The 23,465-nt window shown below is 50.2% G+C and overlaps 1 protein-coding gene across 2 annotated transcripts in view; it reads left to right on the top strand.

Annotated features, from left to right (window-relative positions):
• Nucleotides 1-23,465, top strand: part of ERI3 (ERI1 exoribonuclease family member 3) — a 228,467-nt gene that overhangs the window by 5,773 nt on the left and 199,229 nt on the right. For both annotated transcript variants that reach the window (XM_044301675.1, XM_044301677.1), the window contains exon 2: nucleotides 11,912-12,198. In XM_044301675.1, the coding sequence (XP_044157610.1) occupies nucleotides 11,912-12,198 (287 nt within the window). The remainder of the gene's footprint in view (nucleotides 1-11,911; nucleotides 12,199-23,465) is intronic.

Here is a 23,465-nt window from a genome sequence, read left to right as displayed (position 1 = left end):
CGCCGTTCAATTGCAAGGGAGGTGTTTGTGCTACCTGCAATGCAAATCGCTCTCTGGACCCAGCCCCTAAGTTCTTCCGGATCTACTGGAGAGCCTTCTGCCCTGGCAACTTCTGCCATTTCAAACAGTTTGGCCAGGGGGCCAAAGATATCAAGCAGTTTGTCCTGGCAATTGCGTAGAGCGGAATCCAACCCTTTACGGGGGTTCCAGCCGGACTTAGAGAGGAACTGCGTGACTTTGCGGTCTACGACCGGAGTGTCGCACACTCTATTGGGGACTAAAGGCCTGGGGCATTTGCCCACATGATCGGCAGGAAGCCGATCTTGGGTGATGGAGGGCATCTGGATCAAACATAGGCTCACCTGCTGGATCTACCAGGGGGGTGGCTACATTATTGGCGGAGGAGGAAGCAGTTTCTTTGACTAGCGAAGTGGAAGGAGTGGGGCAGTTAGGGGCTGAATATTGGTAAGGGGTTTCCTCCTCCGAATCATGATTTGCATCTGCGAAAGCCTCCTCGTCTGAACCCCTTTCGGAGCCAGACTCCCTGTCATGTTGCGCTCTAGCGCATTTCCATAGCCGCGCCCGTTCTGCCTGGCGCGGTAATGCTCTCTTACGTGAACTCGGCATGTTTTCAGGGGTGGCCGTATGCGCACCAGTCATTGTCTCCTGTGATACAGGAGGATCTAAATTGGTAGGCTGCAGAGCATTAATGGGGGCGGCTTGTAGGTTCCCTCTAGGAGGGTGAGAAGACAGGGCCTGAGAGATGCTCTGGGACAAGATGGTAGAGATAGAGCCAATGGCTGCCATGATGGCACTAGTGACAGAGCGTTGGAGCTCCAGTGCCTGGTCATCACTCCCAGTGTGCAGGGTTCCCTGAGGGGGGGGGGGGGGGGGGCTATTTGCATTGGGAGGAGGGTCAGAGCGAGGCATAACTCTATAAATGATAGCCCAAGGGGAACACACTAGAGGGCCAAGAGAGCTACAATAGAGGGGCAGGAGTTCTAACTATGAAGGGTTGATCACCCTAGACGGCGCAGCAGCAGGATAAGACGGGAGCTCACCGAGATGAGAAACAAGCCGAGGTATAATGGCCGCCGAGATTCCGGGTCCAACGGCGCAAGAAACAGGAGAGCAATATGGCCGCCAAAATCTCTTGAGTGGTGAGAGTAAAGGCCGCAGGAGAAGAGCAAGATGGCCGCCGAGATCTCGCGGCCGACTTAGAAAGATGGATGAAGCGAAAGCGGATCAGCGCAGAGCGAGGAAGGAGACAGAGGACAGATAGAACTGCAGATAAGAGGGGCGGGTGGGAGCGGCGGCAGGGGTAGCAGAGGCTACAAAGGGGGGTACAAACGGAATTAAGGAAAATACAAACAATAATCCACACTAAGAACAATAGACACCTCAAGAGGTATCATACAGAGGTGGCTTATCTGGTGGCAGCAGCAAAGGAAGAGGGAGGTCCAGAGGAGGTGATGCCTGTTATAGGGGCTGTAGGGGAGGGACCTTGTTACTATGGTTACTTGTTCTTGATCAATTTTGTAAAATGTATTATTTGCTGCTATTGGTGGACAGTAAAGAAAGGGATAGCAATACTCGCCTCAGGATCAGTACAGGAGAGGTAATGTATGTGCACAGTGACTGCACCAGCAGAATAGTGAGTGCAGCTCTGGGGTATAATACAGGATATAACTCAGGAGCAGTACAGGATAAGTAATGTATGTACACAATGACTGCACCAGCAGAATAGTGAGTGCAGCTCTGGAGTATAATACAGGATGTAACTCAGGATCAGTACAGGATAAGTAATGTATGTACACAGTGACTGCACCAGCAGAATAGTGAGAGCAGCTCTGGAGTATAATACAGGATGTAACTCAGGAGCAGTACAGGATAAGTAATGTATGTACACAGTGACTGCACCAGCAGAATAGTGAGTGCAGCTCTGGAGTATAATACAGAATGTAACTCAGGATCAGTACAGGATAAGTAATGTATGTACACAGTGACTGCACCAGCAGAATAGTGAGTGCAGCTCTGGAGTATAATACAGGATGTAACTCAGGATCAGTACAGGATAAGTAATGTATGTACACAGTGACTGCACCAGCAGAATAGTGAGTGCAGCTCTGGAGTATAATACAGGATGTAACTCAGGATCAGTACAGGATAAGTAATGTATGTGCACAGTGACTGCACCAGCAGAATAGTGAGTGCAGCTCTGGAGTATAATACAGGATGTAACTCAGGAGCAGTACAGGATAAGTAATGTATGTACACAGTGACTGCACCAGCAGAATAGTGAGTGCAGCTCTGGGGTATAGTACAGGATGTAACTCAGGATCAGTACAGGATAAGTAATGTATGTACACAGTGACTGCACCAGCAGAATAGTGAGTGCAGCTCTGGAGTATAATACAGGATGTTACTCAGGATCAGTACAGGATAAGTAATGTATGTACACAGTGACTGCACCAGCAGAATAGTGAGTGCAGCTCTGGAGGATAATACAGGATGTAACTCAGGATCAGTACAGGATCAGTAATGTATGTGCACAGTGACTGCACCAGCAGAATAGTGAGTGCAGCTCTGGGGTATAATACAGGATGTAACTCAGGATCAGTACAGGATAAGTAATGTATGTACACAGTGACTGCACCAGCAGAATAGTGAGTGCAGCTCTGGGGTATAATACAGGATGTAACTCAGGATCAGTACAGGATAAGTAATGTATGTACACAGTGACTGCACCAGCAGAATAGTGAGTGCAGCTCTGGAGTATAATACAGGATGTAACTCAGGATCAGTACAGTATAAGTAATGTATGTACACAGTGACTGCACCAGCAGAATAGTGAGTGCAGCTCTGGAGTATAATACAGGATGTAACTCAGGATAAGTACAGGATAAGTAATGTATGTACACAGTGACTGCACCAGCAGAATAGTGAGTGCAGCTCTGGGGTATAATACAGGAGGTAACTCAGGATCAGTACAGGATAAGTAATGTATGTACACAGTGACTGCACCAGCTGAATAGTGAGTGCAGCTCTGGAGTATAATACATGCTGTAACTCAGGATCAGTACAGGATATGTAATGTATGTACACAGTGACTGCACCAGCAGAATAGTGAGTCCAGCTCTGGAGTATAATACAGGATGTAACTCAGGATCAGTACAGGATAAGTAATGTATGTGCACAGTGACTGCACCAGCAGAATAGTGAGTCCAGCTCTGGAGTATAATACAGGATGTAACTCAGGATCAGTACAGGATAAGTAATGTATGTACACAGTGACTGCACCAGCAGAATAGTGAGTGCAGCTCTTGAGTATAATACAGGATTAGTAATGTAATGTCTGTACACAGCTGTGTATGTGGTTAATTTTTTATTGTTGTGTAACATTTATTTTTAGTGCATTTATTCCGGGATCTTGTTTTGGATAATAGATTTTTGGGGTTCGGGGTGCTGTTGTGTTGGTGTTTGCATGCCCTGAGTGGTGACTTGTTGTGTTCGCCCTTGGGGGGCGCTGCGGTCACTTTGCTTTGTGTCCCGGTTCTGGGGCACTGTGTGTGTCGGGTTTCATGTTGACTTCTTGCTCTTTGTGTATTTATAGAGTCACAGGTGGAGCCGTCTGTGTGATCATTGTGCCGATACTGGAAGTAATGCTGTGATGGAGAATGAGAGTATTAGTCATAATAATGAAAAGTAAATTGTAAGCTTTTTGTGGTCCTGGGTAGTACTATTAGTAGAGAGAGTAATTCTTTTTGGATAATAGGAGTAGTATTCCTGTTGAGTGATCTTTATATTATTGATATTGATGTTAAAGGGGACCTCTCGCTGCTCCTGACGCCTGTGTTAATATCTTCATGCATTCCCCATGTGCTAACCATTCTGGAGCATCTATTCTTTTGTCTGTATGTTGTGCCATTACTTTATTATTCCTACTAGAAGTTCTAAGTGAATTGCTATTAGTCTTCAGTAAGGGCACAGAGGGGGGTAACCAGTTGGGGTGTGTCCCTGCACAGTCTGAATATGGCAGCACTGATTGTATAGCGTGAGCCTGTGCAGAAACAACTCCCCAACTGGTTACCCCCCTCTGTACCCTTACTGAAGGCTATCAGCAATTCAATTATAACTTCTAGCAGGAATAATACAGGAACGGCACAACATGCAGACATAAGAATAGATGCTCCAGAATTGTTAGCACATGGGGAATGCATGGAGAGATTGTCACAGGCGTCAGGAGCGGGGAGAGGACCTCTTTAAGACTGGATGTGGTGGGGATGCTGGGTAGATTTAAAGGGACAGCACCGATTATAACTGGTGATGTTGGCCGTTGATTGTACTGTGTGTAGTAGTAATCCTAGTCCGTGTGATGGGTTTACGTCATGACTTGGAGGTCTCCTCTCACATTCGGAGGTCTCAGTTGTGACTGGCGATGTTTGTCCTCTGGTTGGGAGCGGTGTCCCTGTGGACTCTCATTGTCACAGAGACCCCTGAATCTGAACCTCTGAATGGTGACCTTTCATAGTAAACTCTGCAGCTTGGCCTTGCTCATCCTGATCTCCCTGATTCCGTAAGAAATCTCTAGGACGACAGTGATGACTGACACAGAGCTGTGAAGAGACTGGTGCAGGAGTCTGGACATGACGCAGGGTCTGTGTGGAGCTGGGGTGACTCGGGGACTGATATTTGTAGGGCACCCTTCGTCTCGGGGTGATCAGCGCCCTGTGCACTGATCAATGACTTGCCTGGAGCCATGGCGGCCGCGATCAGGTGACGCCTTCCTCCCCCGCCGACCATTTCTCATTTAATCTTTGTTAATTTCTGATCAGATTACCGCAGTTAAGAAGCTGACAGTTTAAATATTTGGCCCTTGAGCCTTAATTGGGACGTCTCCTCGGCACCCCCCCCCCCCCCCCCCCCCCCCCGAGGTGCTGATGAGTAGCCTGCTTCTGGTTCAGCATCGTTATACTCCTCTGTCCGCCAGCTGCTCTCCTGCGTATCGTCTCTGTGCGGTGTTTTGGCGATGGTGTCCGGTATTTGTGGTCTACTAGGTGCGGTCAGAAGAGTGCGATCGCTGGCGCCATATGGTTGTCATGTACTGCAGGTTTCTAATACACTTCATGTTCCTGTTTCTCACCATCTTCAATATATGTGCTTGCTGTATGTGAATGAGATCCTTTACCTTTTAAGGTGCACTCTCACAACCGTATTTTCATTCCACGTCAGATCTGCGTTTTTTGTGGATCGTACATGGACCCATTTTTTTCTGAGACAGAACAAGGTATGAGACCGAACAGGGTATGAGACAGAGCAGGGTATGAGACAGAACAGGGTATGAGACAGAGCAGGGTATGAGACAGAGCAGGGTATGAGACAGAACAGGGTATGAGACAGAACAGGGTATGAGACAGAACAGGGTATGAGACAGTGCAGGGTATGAGACAGAACAGGGTATGAGACAGTACAGGGTATGAGACAGTACAGGGGATGAGACAGTGCAGGGTATGAGACAGAACAGGGTATGAGACAGTACAGGGTATGAGACAGTACAGGGTATGAGACAGTACAAGGTATGAGACAGTACAGGGTATGAGCCTGAACAGGGTATGAGACAGTAAAGGGTATGAGACAGTACAGGGTATGAGACAGAACCTGGTATGAAACAGTACAGGGTATGAGACAGTACAGGGTATGAGCCTGAACAGGGTATGAGACAGTAAAGGGTATGAGACAGAACAGGGTATGAGACAGTACAGGGTATGAGACAGAACCTGGTATGAAACAGTACAGGGTATGAGACAGTACAGGGTATGAGACAGTACAGGGTATGAGACAGAACAGGGTATGAGACAGTACAGGGTATGAGACAGTACAATGTATGAGACAGAACAGGGTATGAGACAGTAAAGGGTGTGAGACAGTACAGGGTATGGGACAGTAAAGGGTGTGAGACAGAACAGGGTATGAGACAGTACAGGGTATGAGACAGTACAAGGTTTGAGACAGTACAGGGTATGAGACAGAACAGGGTATGAGACAGAACAGGGTATGAGACAGAACAGGGTATGAGACAGTACAGGGGATGAGACAGTGCAGGGGATGAGTCAGAACAGGGTATGAGACAGAACAGGGTATGAGACAGAACAGGGTATGAGACAGAACAGGGTATGAGACAGAACAGGGTATGAGACAGTACAGGGGATGAGACAGTGCAGGGTATGAGACAGAACAGGGTTTGAGACAGAACAGGGTATGAGACAGTACAGGGTATGAGACAGTACAGGGTATGAGACAGTACAAGGTATGAGCCTGAACAGGGTATGAGCCTGAACAGGGTATGAGACAGTACAGGGTATGAGACAGAACCTGGTATGAGACAGTACAGGGTGTGAGACAGTACAGGGTATGAGACAGAACAGGGTATGAGACAGAACAGGGTATGAGACAGAACCTGGTATGAAACAGTACAGGGTATGAGACAGTACAGGGTATGAGACAGAAAAGGGTATGAGACAGTACAGGGTATGAGACAGTACAAGGTATGAGACAGAACAGGGTATGAGACAGTAAAGGGTGTGAGACAGTACAGGGTATGGGACAGTACAGGGTGTGAGACAGAACAGGGTATGAGACAGTACAGGGTATGAGACAGTACAAGGTTTGAGACAGTACAGGGTATGAGACAGAACAGGGTATGAGACAGTACAAGGTATGAGACAGTACAGGGTATGAGACAGAACAGGGTATGAGACAGTACAGGGTAGGAGACAGTACAGGGTAGGAGACAGTACAGGGTAGGAGACAGTACAAGGTATGAGACAGTACAGGGTATGAGACAGAACAGGGTAGGAGACAGAACAGGGTAGGAGACAGTACAGGGTAGGAGACAGTACAGGGTAGGAGACAGTACAGGGTAGGAGACAGTACAGGGTAGGAGACAGTACAAGGTATGAGACAGTACAGGGTATGAGACAGTACAGGGTATGAGACAGTACAAGGTATGAGACAGTACAGGGTATGAGACAGCAAAGGGTGTGAGACAGTACAGGGTATGAGACTGAACAGGGTATGAGACAGTAAAGGGTATGAGACAGTAAAGGGTATGAGACAGTACAGGGTATGAGACAGAACCTGGTATGAAACAGTACAGGGTATGAGACAGTACAGGGTATGAGACAGAACAGGGTATGAGACAGTACAAGGTATGAGACAGAACAGGGTATGAGACAGTAAAGGGTGTGAGACAGTACAGGGTATGGGACAGTAAAGGGTGTGAGACAGTACAGGGTGTGAGACAGAACAGGGGTGTGAGACAGAACAGGGTATGAGACAGTACAAGGTATGAGACAGTACAGGGTATGAGACAGTACAGGGTATGAGACAGTACAGGGTATGAGACAGTACAGGGTAGGAGACAGTACAAGGTATGAGACAGTACAGGGTATGAGACAGTACAGGGTATGAGACAGAACCTGGTATGAAACAGTACAGGGTATGAGACAGAACAGGGTATGAGACAGTACAAGGTATGAGACAGAACAGGGTATGAGACAGTACAGGGTATGAGACAGTAAAGGGTGTGAGACAGTACAGGGTATGAGACAGTACAGGGTATGAGACAGTACAGGGTATGAGACAGTACAAGGTATGAGACAGTACAGGGTATGAGACAGTGCAGGGTATGAGACAGTACAGGGTATGAGACAGTACAGGGTATGAGACAGTACAAGGTATGAGACAGTACAAGGTATGAGACAGTACAGGGTATGAGACAGTACACGGTATGAGACAGCGCAACGATATCAGACAGCTCAGCGGTACGAGAGAGCGCAGCGGTACGAGAGAGCGCAGCGGTACGAGACAGCGCAACGGTATGAGACAGTGCAACGGTTTGAGACAGCGCAATGATATCAGACAGCGCAACGGTATGAGGCAGTGCTACGATGTCAGGCAGCGCAACGGTATGAGACAGCGCAACGATGTCAGACAGCGCAACGTTGAGACAGCGCAACGTTATGAGACAGCGCAACGTTATGAGACAGCGTAGCATTATGAGACGGTACACGGTATGAGACAGCGCAGCGTTATGAGACAGTACACGGTATGAGACAGCGCAACATTATGAGACAGCGCAGCGTTATGAGACAGTACACGGTATGAGACAGAGCAGCGTTATGAGACAGTACACGGTATGAGACAGCGCAGCGTTATGAGACAGTACACGGTATGAGACAGCACACGGTATGAGACAGCACACGGTATGAGACAGCACACGGTGTGAGACAGAACAGGGTATGAGACAGTACAGGGTATAAGACAGAACAGGGTATGAGACAGCACAGGGTATAAGACAGAACAGGGTATGAGACAGTACAGGGTATGAGACAGTACAAGATATGAGACAGTACAGGGTATGAGACAGTACAGGGTAGGAGACAGTACAATGTATGAGACAGTACAGGGTATGAGACAGTACAGGGTATGAGACAGAACAAGGTATGAGACAGAACAGGGTATGAGACAGTACAGGGTATGAGACAGCAAAGGGTGTGAGACAGTACAGGGTATGAGACAGTACAAGGTATGAGACAGTGCAGGGTATGAGACAGTGCAGGGTATGAGACAGTACAGGGTATGAGACAGTACAGGGTATGAGACAGTACAGGGTATGAGACAGTACAGGGTATGAGACAACAGGGTATGAGACAGTACAAGGTATGAGACAGTACAAGGTATGAGACAGTACAGGGTATGAGACAGTACACGGTATAAGACAGCGCAACGATATCAGACAGTGCAGCGGTACGAGACAGCGCAACGGTATGAGACAGTGCAACGGTTTGAGACAGCGCAATGATATCAGACAGCGCACGGTATGATACAGCGCAACGTTATGAGACAGCGTAGCATTATGAGACAGTACACGGTATGATACAGCGCAACGTTATGAGACAGCGTAGCATTATGAGACAGTACACGGTATGAGACAGCGCAGCGTTATGAGACAGTACACGGTATGAGACAGCGCAGCGTTATGAGACAGTACACGGTATGAGACAGCGCAGCGTTATGAGACAGTACACGGTATGAGACAGAGCAGCGTTATGAGACAGTACACGGTATGAGACAGCGCAGCGTTATGAGACAGTACACGGTATGAGACAGCGCAGCGATATGAGACAGCGCAGCGATATCAGACAGCGCAGCGATATGAGACAGCACACGGTATGAGACAGCACACGGTATGAGACAGCACACGGTATGAGACAGCACACGGTATGAGACCGCACACGGTATGAGACCGCACACGGTATGAGACAGCACACGGTATGAGACAGTAAAGGGTGTGAGACAGTACAGGGTGTGAGACAGTAAAGGGTGTGAGACAGTACAGGGTGTGAGACAGTACAGGGTATGAGACAGTACAAGGTATGAGACAGTGCAGGGTATGAGACAGTACAGGGTGTGAGACAGTAAAGGGTGTGAGACAGTACAGGGTGTGAGACAGTACAGGGTGTGAGACAGTACAGGGTATGAGACAGTACAAGGTATGAGACAGTACAGGGTATGAGACAGTGCAGGGTATGAGACAGTACAGGGTATGAGACAGAACAGGGTATGAGACAGTACAGGGTATGAGACAGTACAAGGTATGAGACAGTACAGGGTATGAGACAGTACACGGTATGAGACAGCGCAACAATATCAGACAGCTCAGCGGTACGAGACAGCGCAGCGGTACGAGACAGCGCAACGGTATGAGACAGTGCAACGGTTTGAGACAGCGCAATGATATCAGACAGCGCAACGGTATGAGGCAGTGCTACGATGTCAGGCAGCGCAACGGTATGAGACAGCGCAACGATGTCAGACAGCGCACGGTATGAGACAGCGCAATGTTATGAGACAGCGCAACGTTATGAGACAGCGTAGCATTATGAGACAGTACACGGTATGAGACAGCGCAGCGTTATGAGACAGTACACGGTATGAGACAGCGCAACATTATGAGACAGCGCAGCGTTATGAGACAGTACACGGTATGAGACGCAACATTATGAGACAGCGCAGCGTTATGAGACAGTACACGGTATGAGACAGCGCAACATTATGAGACAGCGCAGCGTTATGAGACAGTACACGGTATGAGACAGAGCAGCGTTATGAGACAGTACACTGTATGAGACAGCGCAGCGTTATGAGACAGCACACGGTATGAGACAGCACACGGTATGAGACAGCACACGGTATGAGACAGTACACGGTATGAGACAGCACACGGTATGAGACAGCACACGGTATGAGACAGTACACGGTATGAGACAGCACACGGTATGAGACAGCACACGGTGTGAGACAGAACAGGGTATGAGACAGTACAGGGTATAAGACAGAACAGGGTATGAGACAGCACAGGGTATAAGACAGAACAGGGTATGAGACAGTACAAGATATGAGACAGTACAGGGTAGGAGACAGTACAATGTATGAGACAGTACAGGGTATGAGACAGTACAGGGTATGAGACAGAACAAGGTATGAGACAGAACAGGGTATGAGACAGAACAAGGTATGAGACAGTACAGGGTATGAGACAGTACAGGGTAGGAGACAGTACAATGTATGAGACAGTACAGGGTAGGAGACAGTACAGGGTATGAGACAGAACAGGGTATGAGACAGTACAGGGTATGAGACAGTACAGGGTATGAGACAGTACAGGGTATGAGACAGTGCAGGGTATGAGACAGTGCAGGGTATGAGACAGTACAGGGTATGAGACAGTACAGGGTATGAGACAACAGGGTATGAGACAGTACAAGGTATGAGACAGTACAAGGTATGAGACAGTACAGGGTATGAGACAGTACACGGTATAAGACAGCGCAACGATATCAGACAGTGCAGCGGTACGAGACAGCGCAACGGTTTGAGACAGCGCAATGATATCAGACAGCGCAACGGTATGAGGCAGTGCAACGATGTCAGACAGCGCACGGTATGATACAGCGCAACGTTATGAGACAGTACACGGTATGAGACAGCGCAGCGTTATGAGACAGTACACGGTATGAGACAGCGCAGCGTTATGAGACAGTACACGGTATGAGACAGCGCAGCGTTATGAGACAGTACACGGTATGAGACAGAGCAGCGTTATGAGACAGTACATGGTATGAGACAGCGCAGCGTTATGAGACAGTACACGGTATGAGACAGCGCAGCGATATGAGACAGCGCAGCGATATCAGACAGCGCAGCGATATGAGACAGCACACGGTATGAGACAGCACACGGTATGAGACAGCACACGGTATGAGACCGCACACGGTATGAGACCGCACACGGTATGAGACCGCACACGGTATGAGACCGCACACGGTATGAGACCGCACACGGTATGAGACAGCACACGGTATGAGACAGCACACGGTATGAGACAGCACACGGTATGAGACAGCACACGGTATGAGACAGCACACGGTATGAGACCGCACACGGTATGAGACCGCACATGGCTGGGCCGTGAATTATAGAACATTTCCTATTCTTGTCACTTTTTCTCAGTCCTCCTACAAGAGTGAATGCCCCTGAATGTGTTGTGTCTCTCAGCTGAGGGTTTGTAACAGTCGTATCCAGTCTAGACAGTCTTAGCACATCTGCTACCCTGATGCTTTGTTACAATGTATCAGTCACAGAGGATGGTTTGGCCTGGATACAAGTGTAACAATCCCAAGTATTGGGGTGCTATTGGCAGTGGCTGCAGGTGTCAGGAGAGGATGGTGCGGGTATAGCGCTCCGCTATCTGGTCCATGTGTCTGTCCGCCCCCCGCCCCTCTGTTAATGCTGATATTTTGCGCTCTCCCGTGTTCTCGATCTGACTGTGCCTCCATTTTGTCTGCAGGTTTCCATGTAAATGCAGCAGAGGTTTCAATGCATTTATCGTCCCTCATCCGGCCGCAAAGACTTCCCTCGCTGCTGCTCTCCAGACCGCTGGGAACCGCGTCCTGTGACCCGTTCTCTGTCCTCCGAGCCGACACGGGAGCCGACCCAATGCTCAACAGAAAGCTGGGATGCCAGGGGTTTGGGGCGTCAGTGGCTGCGATGACCTCCTTCCCCCCACAGAGATACCATTACTTCCTAGTGCTGGATTTTGAGGCGACATGTGACAAACCCCAGATCCACCCTCAGGTAGAGCGGTCACCCGACCGGAGCGCTGCGAATGCAAACTGTACCTCTCATCCTCCAAATGCAGGTTTAAAGGGGTTGGCCCACTGCAGTGTCAGACTGGTGGGGGTAGTACTGCCTCTGGGACCCAGTCCTATTTCCAGGGCACCCAAAGTGAAGGGCAGCACACGGCATACGAGAGGGGTGCTCCCCATTCATTGCTATGGGAGGTCCGAAACTAGCAGCAGTCCCATAGCGCTGAACGGAGGGTGTCTCCTCCTGCTGACCCGCACCTAGCTCACCTTTATGGAATCGGTGTCCTAGATGGGCCAGCCCTCTAAGAGACCGTGTAATGGGGCAGTACTGAGACAGGTTTGTCCTGTTGAGAGCAGGAGCGCACGGCGTCATTGGTTGCTATGACACCGTGCGCTTCATGCTGCCGCTGCACTATATGTATAGTGTATTACTGTAGTGCAGCGGCGGCATGAAGCGCTCGGTGTCATAGCAACCAATGACGCCGTGCGCTCCTGCTCTCAACAGGAATCCAGGCCGTGTCACCACGGACCGCTCTCGGCCGCGGAACACGGCCTTGTGCATGAGGCCTTAGTTTCATCTAGACCAGGGATGGCCAACCCGCGGCTCTTTAGCTGTTTCAAAACTACAACTCCCAGCATGCCTGCAACTATCAGCTTACATCAGGGCATGGTGGGAATTGCAGTTTTACAACAGCTGGAGAGCCGTAGGTTGGCCATCCCTGATCTAGACCATGGATCAGAAACCTTCAGCACTCCAGCTCCTGTGAAACTACAACTCCCAGCATGCACACATACTCAGCTATTCTTGTAACTCCCACAAAAGTGAAAGGAGGATTGTGGGAGTTGTAGTTTTAGAATAGCGGTGGTTGTTGATCCCTGATTTAGGCTGTGTTATGTGAGCTGAGCACACCAGCGGCACAAGGGTTTGTTACAGTGTATCAGTGCAGGTGACAGGTAGCAGTCTGAAGTGCAGGCTGCTCACGCCACAGACGATTGTTTAGACCGGGGACATTGTAACAAACCTTCTACTGTGTGAGCAGGGCAGCAAGCAGAGATCTTGTACCCTGCCTGATTACACTTTGTCTGTGTGACCCCTTTACCGTTGATATGAGCTGCTGATCTTGGCTTACCTCACGTCCTCTTATGTGGAAAATGCATCAAAACGTATGAAAATAGCAGATTCTTTGTAAGCGCCGCGTCCTGCGCTCCTGCGCCGCGCCCTGAGAGGCAGGCATCGGTTTTCATCTGTCAGCGTGGAGATCAGCAATTAGAACGTGAGGAGCCAAATGCCACACATGACCCGCAGCACCAGGCGGCTGACAAACAAGGCCGGACAAATCGACGGATAATTTATAAGCTTTGCCCTAAAATCTAATTATTTGGCAATTTGAATTTCTCAGCCGGCCGGAGATCTGCAATAAATTTAACCCGCCATAAATTATTGAGGAGCCGCTGCCTGTGGTGTAAATCAGGAAAGATAAAAGACGCCCGAGAACGGGTCTAGTACCTCAGCTTCTAACGAGGGCGATCTGTCAGCCGCCCGGCCCGTCGGTGGGCACAGGGCGAATACTCACCTGCACCGCCACCGCCTCACGGCTGCCCTGCGCCTCCTCAGGTTCACCTTGTTCAAAGCCTTTCCTATCCGTTCAGTCATGTAGTAAACGAGACGTCACCCTTAATTTAAATCTTGTTTGGTTTCTGCAGTGCATACAGTTCTACCAATGCAGCCTGCAGTGTAAAGAAGGGTGTTTTTAAAAAAAAAATCTCTATTGGACTTGTTTTACTGGTATATCTTTAAAGAAAAAACATTCGTGCAGTAAGCCTCCCACAGCACAGACTGAAGTGTATAAATGTACAGCAGAATAGTGAGTGCAGCTCTGGGGTATAATACTGGTGTAGCGGATCTGCTGGCACCCCAACTGGGTGTCTCCGTTGATGGATGCTCCTAGTTCTTCCCGAGGGCTCCAAGCACTCCGCTCAACACAGTAAGCACTGCCGACCCCACGAACCGCCATAGCTTGGTTGGGATCTCGTCTTCTTCTACCCACCATGGACCTACGGCAAGGTTTCCAGGTTCCAGTGGGTGACCCTCTCTTCTTTCAGAGGGCGATACAGGAACAGCTCTTACAAGAGCTAGGGATTATACTTTGGAGAGTATAATGATTATAGCAATCCCCAGAGTGTAGTTCTCCAATCCCCCAAACATGAGCCCAGACTTCATGAAGGGAAGAACAGGACCTTTAATGGGGCAACATGTCAGCCTTTTATGCAGGTCTTCCAGCAGGGGACACTGACACTGCCCATGGGGACCTTGTGGAAGACTGAGACAGCATCTTACATAAACCAATCACATGCAGTTACAGGCAGAAAACGCCCGCCTGTGATACAAATAATCAACACAATGGGAACAACACAGGCAACAACTACACGTTTTTCCATTTGTAGAATAATGTGCCGGGGGGGGTCTCCATAGTTCTGGTGCATAGGAAGGAGGCTAGCCCTCCACTCCAGCAGCCCCAGTGACGGTTCAGTCAGTCACAACTGGATGTAACTCAGGATCAGTACAGGATAAGTAATGTATGTACACAGTGACTGCACCAGCAGAATAGTGAGTGCAGCTCTGGAGTGTAATGCAGGATGTAACTCAGGATCAGTACAGGATAAGTAATGTAATGTACACAGTGACTGCAGCAGCAGAATAGTGAGTGCAGCTCTGGAGTATAATACAGGATGTAACTCAGGATCAGTACAGGATAAGTAATGTATGTACACAGTGACTGCACCAGCAGAATAGTGAGTGCAGCTCTGGGGTATAATACAGGATGTAACTCAGGATCAGTACAGGATAAGTAATGTATGTGCACAGTGACTGCACTAGCAGAATAGTGAGTGCAGCTCTGGAGTATAATACAGGATGTAACTCAGGATCAGTACAGGATAAGTAATGTATGTACACAGTGACTGCACCAGCAGAATAGTGAGTGCAGCTCTGGAGTGTAATGCAGGATGTAACTCAGGATCAGTACAGGATAAGTAATGTAATGTACACAGTGACTGCAGCAGCAGAATAGTGAGTGCAGCTCTGGAGTATAATACAGGATGTAACTCAGGATCAGTACAGTATAAGTAATGTATGTACACAGTGACTGCACCAGCAGAATAGTGAGTGCAGCTCTGGAGTATAATACAGGATGTAACTCAGGATCAGTACAGGATAAGTAATGTATGTACACAGTGACTGCACCAGCAAAATAGTGAGTGCAGCTCTGGGGTATAATACAGGACGTAACTCAGGATCAGTACAGGATAAGTAATGTATGTACACAGTGACTGCACCAGCGGAATAGTGAGTGCAGCTCTGGGGTATAATACAGGATGTAACTCAGGATCAGTACAGGATAAGTAATGTATGTACACAGTGACTGCACTAGCAGAATAGTGAGTGCAGCTCTGGAGTATAATACAGGATGTAACTCAGGATCAGTACAGGATAAGTAATGTATGTACACAGTGACTGCACCAGCAGAATAGTGAGTGCAGCTCTGGAGTATAATACAGGATGTAACTCAGGATCAGTACAGGATAAGTAATGTATGTACACAGTGACTGCACCAGCAGAATAGTGAGTGCAGCTCTGGAGTATAATACAGGATGTAACTCAGGATCAGTACAGGATAAGTAATGTATGTACACAGCGACTGCACCAGCAGAATAATGAGTGCAGCTCTGGAGTATAATACAGTCTGTAACTCAGGATCAGTACAGGATAAGTAATGTATGTACACAGTGACTGCACCAGCAGAATAGTGAGTGCAGCTCTGGAGTATAATACAGGATGTAACTCAGGATCAGTACAGGATAAGTAATGTATGTACACAGTGACTTCACCAGCAGAATAGTGAGTGCAGCTCTGGAGTATAATACAGGATGTAACTCAGGATCAGTACAGGATAAGTAATGTATGTACACAGTGACTCCACCAGCAGAATAGTGAGTGCAGCTCTGGAGTATAATACAGGATGTAACTCAGGATCAGTACAGGATAAGTAATGTATGTACACAGTGACTGCACCAGCAGAATAGTGAGTGCAGCTCTGGAGTATAATACAGGATGTAACTCAGGATCAGTACAGGATAAGTAATGTATGTACACAGTGACTGCACCAGCAGAATAGTGAGTGCAGCTCTGGAGTATAATACAGGATGTAACTCAGGATCAGTACAGGATAAGTAATGTATGTACACAGTGACTGCACCAGCAGAATAGTGAGTGCAGCTCTGGAGTATAATACAGGATGTAACTCAGGATCAGTACAGGATAAGTAATGTATGTACACAGTGACTGCACCAGCAGAATAGTGAGTGCAGCTCTGGAGTATAATACAGGATGTAACTCAGGATCAGTACAGGATAAGTAATGTATGTACACAGTGACTGCACCAGCAGAATAGTGAGTGCAGCTCTGGAGTATAATACAGGATGTAACTCAGGATCAGTACAGGATAAGTAATGTATGTACACAGTGACTGCACCAGCAGAATAGTGAGTGCAGCTCTGGACCAGCTGTTCCTGAGCTGCGATTACCTGTGGGTGTGGTCGCCTGTGGCTGTGTGTAGCTGCTGCTGCTGCTGCTGCTCCTGAGCGTTTGGAGGAAAATCTATCCACCTGAGGCCGGCTCTCTCCTCCCCAGGGGGAGAGTGGGTTCTCAGGCATGAGCGAGGGAAGCAAGCCCCAGGCTCCTGTTCCCAGCGGCAGGCCTTCAGGGGACAGGAGAAGCCAGCGTTTGGCCTGCATGGAGGACTCAGGGGTAAGAAGATCTGGCAGGAGTCGCAGTAATGTGGCTTCTGTCTCCCCTGAGTCTGAGGGTAGTAGGAAGAGCCGCAAGGCTGGATCCGCTAAGGAGGACCCGAATGCCAGCATGGGTGAGAGTGGCCCTTCCGGGGCCCAGCAAAAGCCGAGTGTTCACGGAGGTGAAGCAGATCTTGAGGAGGAAGGCTGGGGCGTACTGAGGGCCCGGGAGTCCATTTCCACCTACGGATCCCGGGTCATGAGCCACCTCCGTGAGTACGAAGACGCGACTAAGACCCTGAGGAGGCTCCGGGAGGAGCTGCGCGGCTTGAGGTCTTGTGTTGGAGTGGCCCCAAAGAGGAAGAAGCAGGGGCTGGAGAGCCAAATAAAGCAGCTACAAGCTGACATTGGCGAGATTGAGCAAAGGCGGACTGTACTCCGAGATAAAAGCGGCCCGTTTAAGGAAAAACTCCTAAACGAGGAACGTTTTCGGAAGATGGCGGAGGAGAAGGGGCAGATGGGGCAGCAGCCTGACAGCCAGGTGGAGAAGGAACCAGTCGTGCAGGAGGAGGATGATGATGATGACCAGCAAGATCCACCTGGCAGCCTGCAGGAGCAGATTCCGTACAGTGGGCCCCCTGCACGCCAAATAGCAAGGTCACCCAGCTGCGGCTCGGGGGATGAGTATGAGACCTGCAGCCCGGGAGGGGCCCTAGTGGAGGAGATCCAGCTCCTGGAGTCCCCAGTGCGTTTCCAGGACTTATGCTTTGGTGATGAGTTGCCACCGGAGACGCCTGGGGAAGGAAAGAAAAAGGCTAAGAAGACCAAGCTCCAGGAGCAGGTAAGATATGTATACACCCCCCTCCCTGGGACCCCCGGGTCGACCGCAGGGCCGGCTCACTGTATTAGCCCCTCTTCTCAGCCCAGCCCGTGTCCTGCAGTGGACTCGGTGCAGGAGAGAGGGGAGAGCGAGGTATCCGATATGGTGGTGAGCTCCGTCTCTGTTTGCAGTAACGGGGATGGAGCTGGTGCGACACCGGCTGAAAAGCCGGACAGGAAGGTTACTGCGGAGGATGAGAGAAAAATCTCTGGCGCTGGAGTTTGCTCCCTGATGGGAGGAGGGGGTGGCTCCACGCCACAGATGGCTGCAGGAGCTCCGATGGCTCCAACCGCTGATGACGCTGTTCCCTCGGGCCAGCAGAGGCATGAAGGAGCTGTCGGAGCTATGACGGTTACGCCTCCCAATGAAGGTCAAGAACTGAGGCCAAAGCCTTTGTTTTGTATTGGCGCTGCTGGTCCAGATGAGCGGCGCCATGAAAGAACAGATCAGCAGCGTTTGGATCAGCGGCGCCCGGTAATGGATCAGCGGCGCCCAAAAGTTGTAAATGGTAGTACTGAGGAAGCGGAGGGCAATGATAAAAGTGGGGTTGGGGCTGTGGCCTGTCTTTTGGGGGCAGCTCCGACCCCAGGGCCCAGTGATGCTGAGGTACCAATAATTACACCAAAACACACCGGTTCAGCCAGTATGAGTGAGGGAGCAGGTGGGGGGCAGAAAATTATTTTTAATAAAAATATGTCTGGGGGTTTGGATGGTGGAGTGAATGGTGTTAGGAGGGAAGGAAGGGAGGTCGCAGAATCTGTTGTAAGTAAGGCTGGTTTGGGGATGGAAGATATGGAAGTGGGTGGTGGAGGGTCTTTGGTAAGTGGGGAGGGTGTGGAACCTGGTCCGGTTGCCCCCCCGGCTGTGGCAGCCCCTGTGCGCAGTTTTGCTACTGTCACAGGCCGGGGTGAGTAGGGGACCCTCCTTGTCCTCTGGCTCTGGGGACGGCGTTTTGCAGCGGCGTCTTCTGGAGGCTCTAAAGAGAGGGGAGAGCACAATCAATGTAGAGGGGAGGGAGGTTGATCTATCCTTTTGGATAGATAGGCATGGCCTCTCAGCCTTCCGAGAGCAAAGGAGCGGGGAGACCACGTGGTCCCTCCCGACAGCTGGGCAGGGTGCTCTCCGTAGGAATGTGGTCCGTCTGAGGTGGAGGGGCAGTGATACATGTCCTTCAAGATCAGAAGTTGTTGAGCTCCTTCTAAAGATGGGCTTCAAGGCGACAGACATCTACGCCTTGATACATCCCTATGGGACCCCTGAGTTCGATGTCAGCTTTGTTCGGCCGGAGGGACTTGAGCTCTTCTGGTCGAACTATGAGATGGCAAAGGACGAGCCCAGCTGGCGAGATTTTGCCGTCCAGGCAGTGTCTCGTCAGAACAATGTGAAGAGGGTGACCGTTCTAACCCGTAACGAGTCACTCTCGTGTATTGACATCATGACGTGGCTCGGCCGATATGGGGAGGTGGTGGAGGTTCCCAAGAAGAACAGGGATGAACATGGCATCTGGTCTGGGGCCTGGACGTTCATGGTAAAACTTAGGCTTTTAGGAAACACAGTTACTCACATACCATCTGCCACCTTCCTTGGAAGGGATCGCATCCAGATTTTCTACCAGGGTCAGCCGAAGCTCTGTCACAGATGCGGCAGCCCCACACACTTCAGTGCTAACTGCACTGTACAGAAGTGCGCGCTGTGTGGGGAGATTGGCCACCTCGCTGCATCATGTGCAGAGATTAGGTGTCACCTGTGTGGTGACTTAGGTCACCCATTCAGTCGCTGCCCTCATTCCTTTGCCAATGCGGTCAATGCCCCGGCGGGAGGAAGCCGTGAGGCCAATTCTACTGGGGCAGGGGCTGGCAGAAGTGAAGGAACAGAGGGGCCAGGGAAGAAAAGTAAGCAAAAGACGCCTGCCCAACTGAGGCGTCAGGAAAATCGCCGAAGGGAGAGGGAGATGGGTGAATCCCGGGAACCTCAGGCAACTGGGGAAGCTGGGATGACCCCTGATCTCACCCCTGAGACTGCTGCTACTGCTGAGGCCCAAAGGGACAGTGAGCTGGATGAGGAAATTAGGAGGATCCAGGAAGAGGAAGGTGCCATCTCCTCATTATCCCCCCATGACGGGGGAAGTGGGGGATGGCAAAAGCAGGGTAATAAACGTACAGGGAAAAAGGGAGATTTAAGATCTTCTCCCACCCGCCAGATGCCAAAGGAAGGTACAACCAACCCCCCTCTGATTAGTCTCTCAAACCGGTTCCAAGCCATTGGTGACACCTCCCCCTCCTCAGGGGAGGGAGCCGGTGGGGAGGTTTCGGGAGTCGCGGTGACACCTGGGCCTGCGGGGGACGCCGAGCCTCCTTCTACTGGGGAAAACATGTCCTCAGGGGTGGGGGCTGGCTTGGAGTCAGAGCACAAGGGCAGAGGTGAAATGGACACATCTGTTTGTTTGAAGAGGGGTAAGCCATCATCTGATGAAAAAGTTGGTGGGGGCAGTGGGAAAAGAAAGCCATCTAATTCAATCACCCATGATGGCGGCACTCACTCCGTTGACGCTGGCGTCCATTAATGTCGCCAGCATTAAGTCAGATACGGCTAGATTTGCGGCCTTTGATTTTTTCAGCCGGGTTGAAGCTGACATTTTGTTTTTGCAGGAGACCAGGCTGCCAGATTTGGCATCTGTATTTAAAGCTAAAAGGGAGTGGCGACGCGGATCCTCCTACTGGTCTCTTGCGGCCGAGCCGTATAGCGGGGTGGCAGTCCTTTTTACTGCACCGGTAGAATGCCGACGGGTTATTGAATTAGAAATGGGGAGGTGCCTGATCCTGGATGTCCTCATGAGGGGACAAGAACTTCGTCTAATTAACATCTATGGTCCCCAGTCCAAGTGGGACCGTAAGTGTCTCTTCATGAGGATCAAGCCCTATCTTTTTACAAGTCGGCAGGTGGTCTTTGGAGGGGACTTCAATACTGTCACGAGGCCCCAGGATAGGGGAGGTTCCAGGGACAAGCTGACTTACGACAGCGTTGCGCTTAATAAAATAGCTAGTGAGGCTCGTCTGGTGGATGTCCACATCCGGCACACCCCAGGCCACCCGGGGTTCACCTATCATAGGGCTAGTTGTAGGTCTAGAATAGACAGGTTTTATTTAAAGGAGGAAGCCGTCTCTTCAGCCGTGTCCGCTGTGGAGGTGGAGTTCTCCGACCACTGTATGATTTTGTTTTCTCTGAATGTTGCAGAGACCCCCCGAATGGGAAGGGGCTACTGGAGGCTCAATTCGTCTCTCTTGGAAGAAGCGGAGATAAGACAGTCCTTTGAGGATTTCGTTCAGAGCCAGGTACCATTGCTGGATCTCTGCGGCAGTAAGTCTGAGTGGTGGGAGATCTTCAAGGAAAGGGTGGGGAGATTCTTCCGCCAGCTCTCGAGCCTCAGGAGTCTGAGTAAGTATCGCCTGTATCAGGGCCTGAGGAGGAAACTCGAACGTCTTGTCTCGACTGGGGGTAGCCGTGAGGAGATCTCCAGAGTGAAGTCTTTGCTTATGAGGTGTCAGTACGATAGGCACGCATCTTTGGTTTTTGAGAGGGATTACGGGAAATACCGCTCGCCCGACCCTTACAAAAACTGCAGGATGTCAGTGAGTAGTAAGATTGTGTCAGGACTGATTGATAGTACGGGTTCTCTGAGAAGGTCCAGATCAGGGATCCTGGAGGTTGTCAGATCCTTTTACTCACATCTCATGGCAAGGAGGGATCTTGATCGTGATAAGATATCGGCTTTCCTGACTGAAACTGTCCCTGAACCAGGGGTAGACCCCTCTCTTGACGGTTTGACGGAAATGATCAGTGAAGAGGAAGTCAGTCTGGTGATTGAGGGGCTTGCTCCCAAAAAATCACCTGGTCCGGATGGCTTAACATCTGAGTTTTACAAGACCTTTAAGGACACCTTAGTTCCCCTCTTGACTGAGGTATTAAATGAGTGTCTCTCCTCGGGTACTCTACCAAAGTCAATGAGGAGGTCGGCCCTGATCATCCTGTCAAAGGGTAAAGATCCTTTCCACATTGAGAATTGGCGTCCCATAGCGCTCCTCGGTGTGGACAGAAAGATTTTGGCAAAGGTGCTATTTAATCGGCTGGTGAAGTTTGCACCCCAGCTCCTTTCTGGGGCCCAGCATTGCTCTGTTCCCGGCCACAGTACTTTTAGTGCTGTGCTCAGTGTCCGGGAGGCCGTGGAGCAGGGCAGGGCAGGTCACTGGAAGGGGTACATGCTGTCCTTGGATCAGGCAAAAGCATTTGATCGTGTTAACCACGAGTACCTCTGGTCTGTCCTTCTGAGATATGGCCTGCCCGGGGGGTTTGTTGATTGGCTTAAGACCTTGTATGCAGGGGCAGAGAGTTTCCCGCTTGTGAATGGTTGGATTGGGCGTCCTTTTGGGGTGGGATCTGGGGTTCGCCAGGGTTGTCCTCTGAGCCCGCTTTTGTACGTGTTCGCGATCGATCCCTTCCTTAGAGGGGTTGATCGTGGGCCGTTGGCGGGCATCGGGATGGACCGGGCGGCTCCGGAGACTACACTGAGGGTGGTGGCGTATGCTGATGACGTAACTATCTTTGTGTCTTCGAGAGGGGAGGCAGAGTGGGTACTGTCTGAGGTAGAGCGCTACTCAGAGTCATCTGGGTCCAAGATCAACCGAGATAAGTGTGAGAGTCTCTGGCTGGGAGGTGGAGATCCTGGTTTTGATCTCCCGGACACCCTTCCAGAGCCCCAGGAATCTACAAAAGTCCTCGGCATTGAATTTGGCCAGGGGGATTACCCCCATCAAAATTGGGATAGCAGGCTTAAGATTGCCGCTCAGAAGGTGGACCAGTGGAAGGGTTGGTCTTTAACCCTCAGGGAAAGGGTGAACATTATCAAAACCTACCTGATCCCTTTGCTGTTATATCTGGGCAGTGTGTGCGTCTTGCCGGAACCTTTCTGGACTCGGGTCTACAGTCTGTTCTTCCAGATGTTATGGGGAAACAGACTGAACCTTGTCAAGAGGGAGGTTACTTACCGTACGAGGAGACTAGGAGGGTTGGGTATGGTCAACCCTGTGGTGTTCCTGGTGAACACCTTTATTAAGATTAATCTCTCGAACCTCTGGCAAGAGAGGGCTCCTCTGTGGGTAGCCTCCTGTCGGGGATGGTTTCGGCCTTTCTTCCAGGAATGGGAGACAGGGGGGCAAGTGAAGGATCTCCGCACACCACATGGGCATCTCCCGGCTTATGCTGCCCTGGTTCTGAAGGTATTACGTCGGTGGGGTCTGGGGATGTGGGAAATCAGGACTCAGTCAAGGAGACTCCTTGACCAGAGGGTTCTGTTGACCCATTTCCAGAAACCTCTGGCCCTCAGGGACTGCCCAGGTCGGGATCTGAGGGTTGGGTTACGGCTTTTAAATTCCAATAGGATCCCCTTGAAGTTCTTTGACTTGACTTGGCGCTGCTTCCATGGGAAACTGTGTGTGAGGGACAATCTGAAGTGTAGGAGCTCTGAGGACAGGGGGTGTCCCCGTGAGGAGTGCGGTGGTGTGCTGGAAAGCATGGACCACTTCCTGCTTCAT

Source organism: Bufo gargarizans, chromosome 7, assembly GCF_014858855.1.
Source record: "Bufo gargarizans isolate SCDJY-AF-19 chromosome 7, ASM1485885v1, whole genome shotgun sequence".
NCBI lineage: Eukaryota > Metazoa > Chordata > Amphibia > Anura > Bufonidae > Bufo > Bufo gargarizans.
The sequence above is the reverse complement of the archived record's forward strand: the minus strand, read 5'-3'. Positions and strand labels throughout refer to the sequence as shown.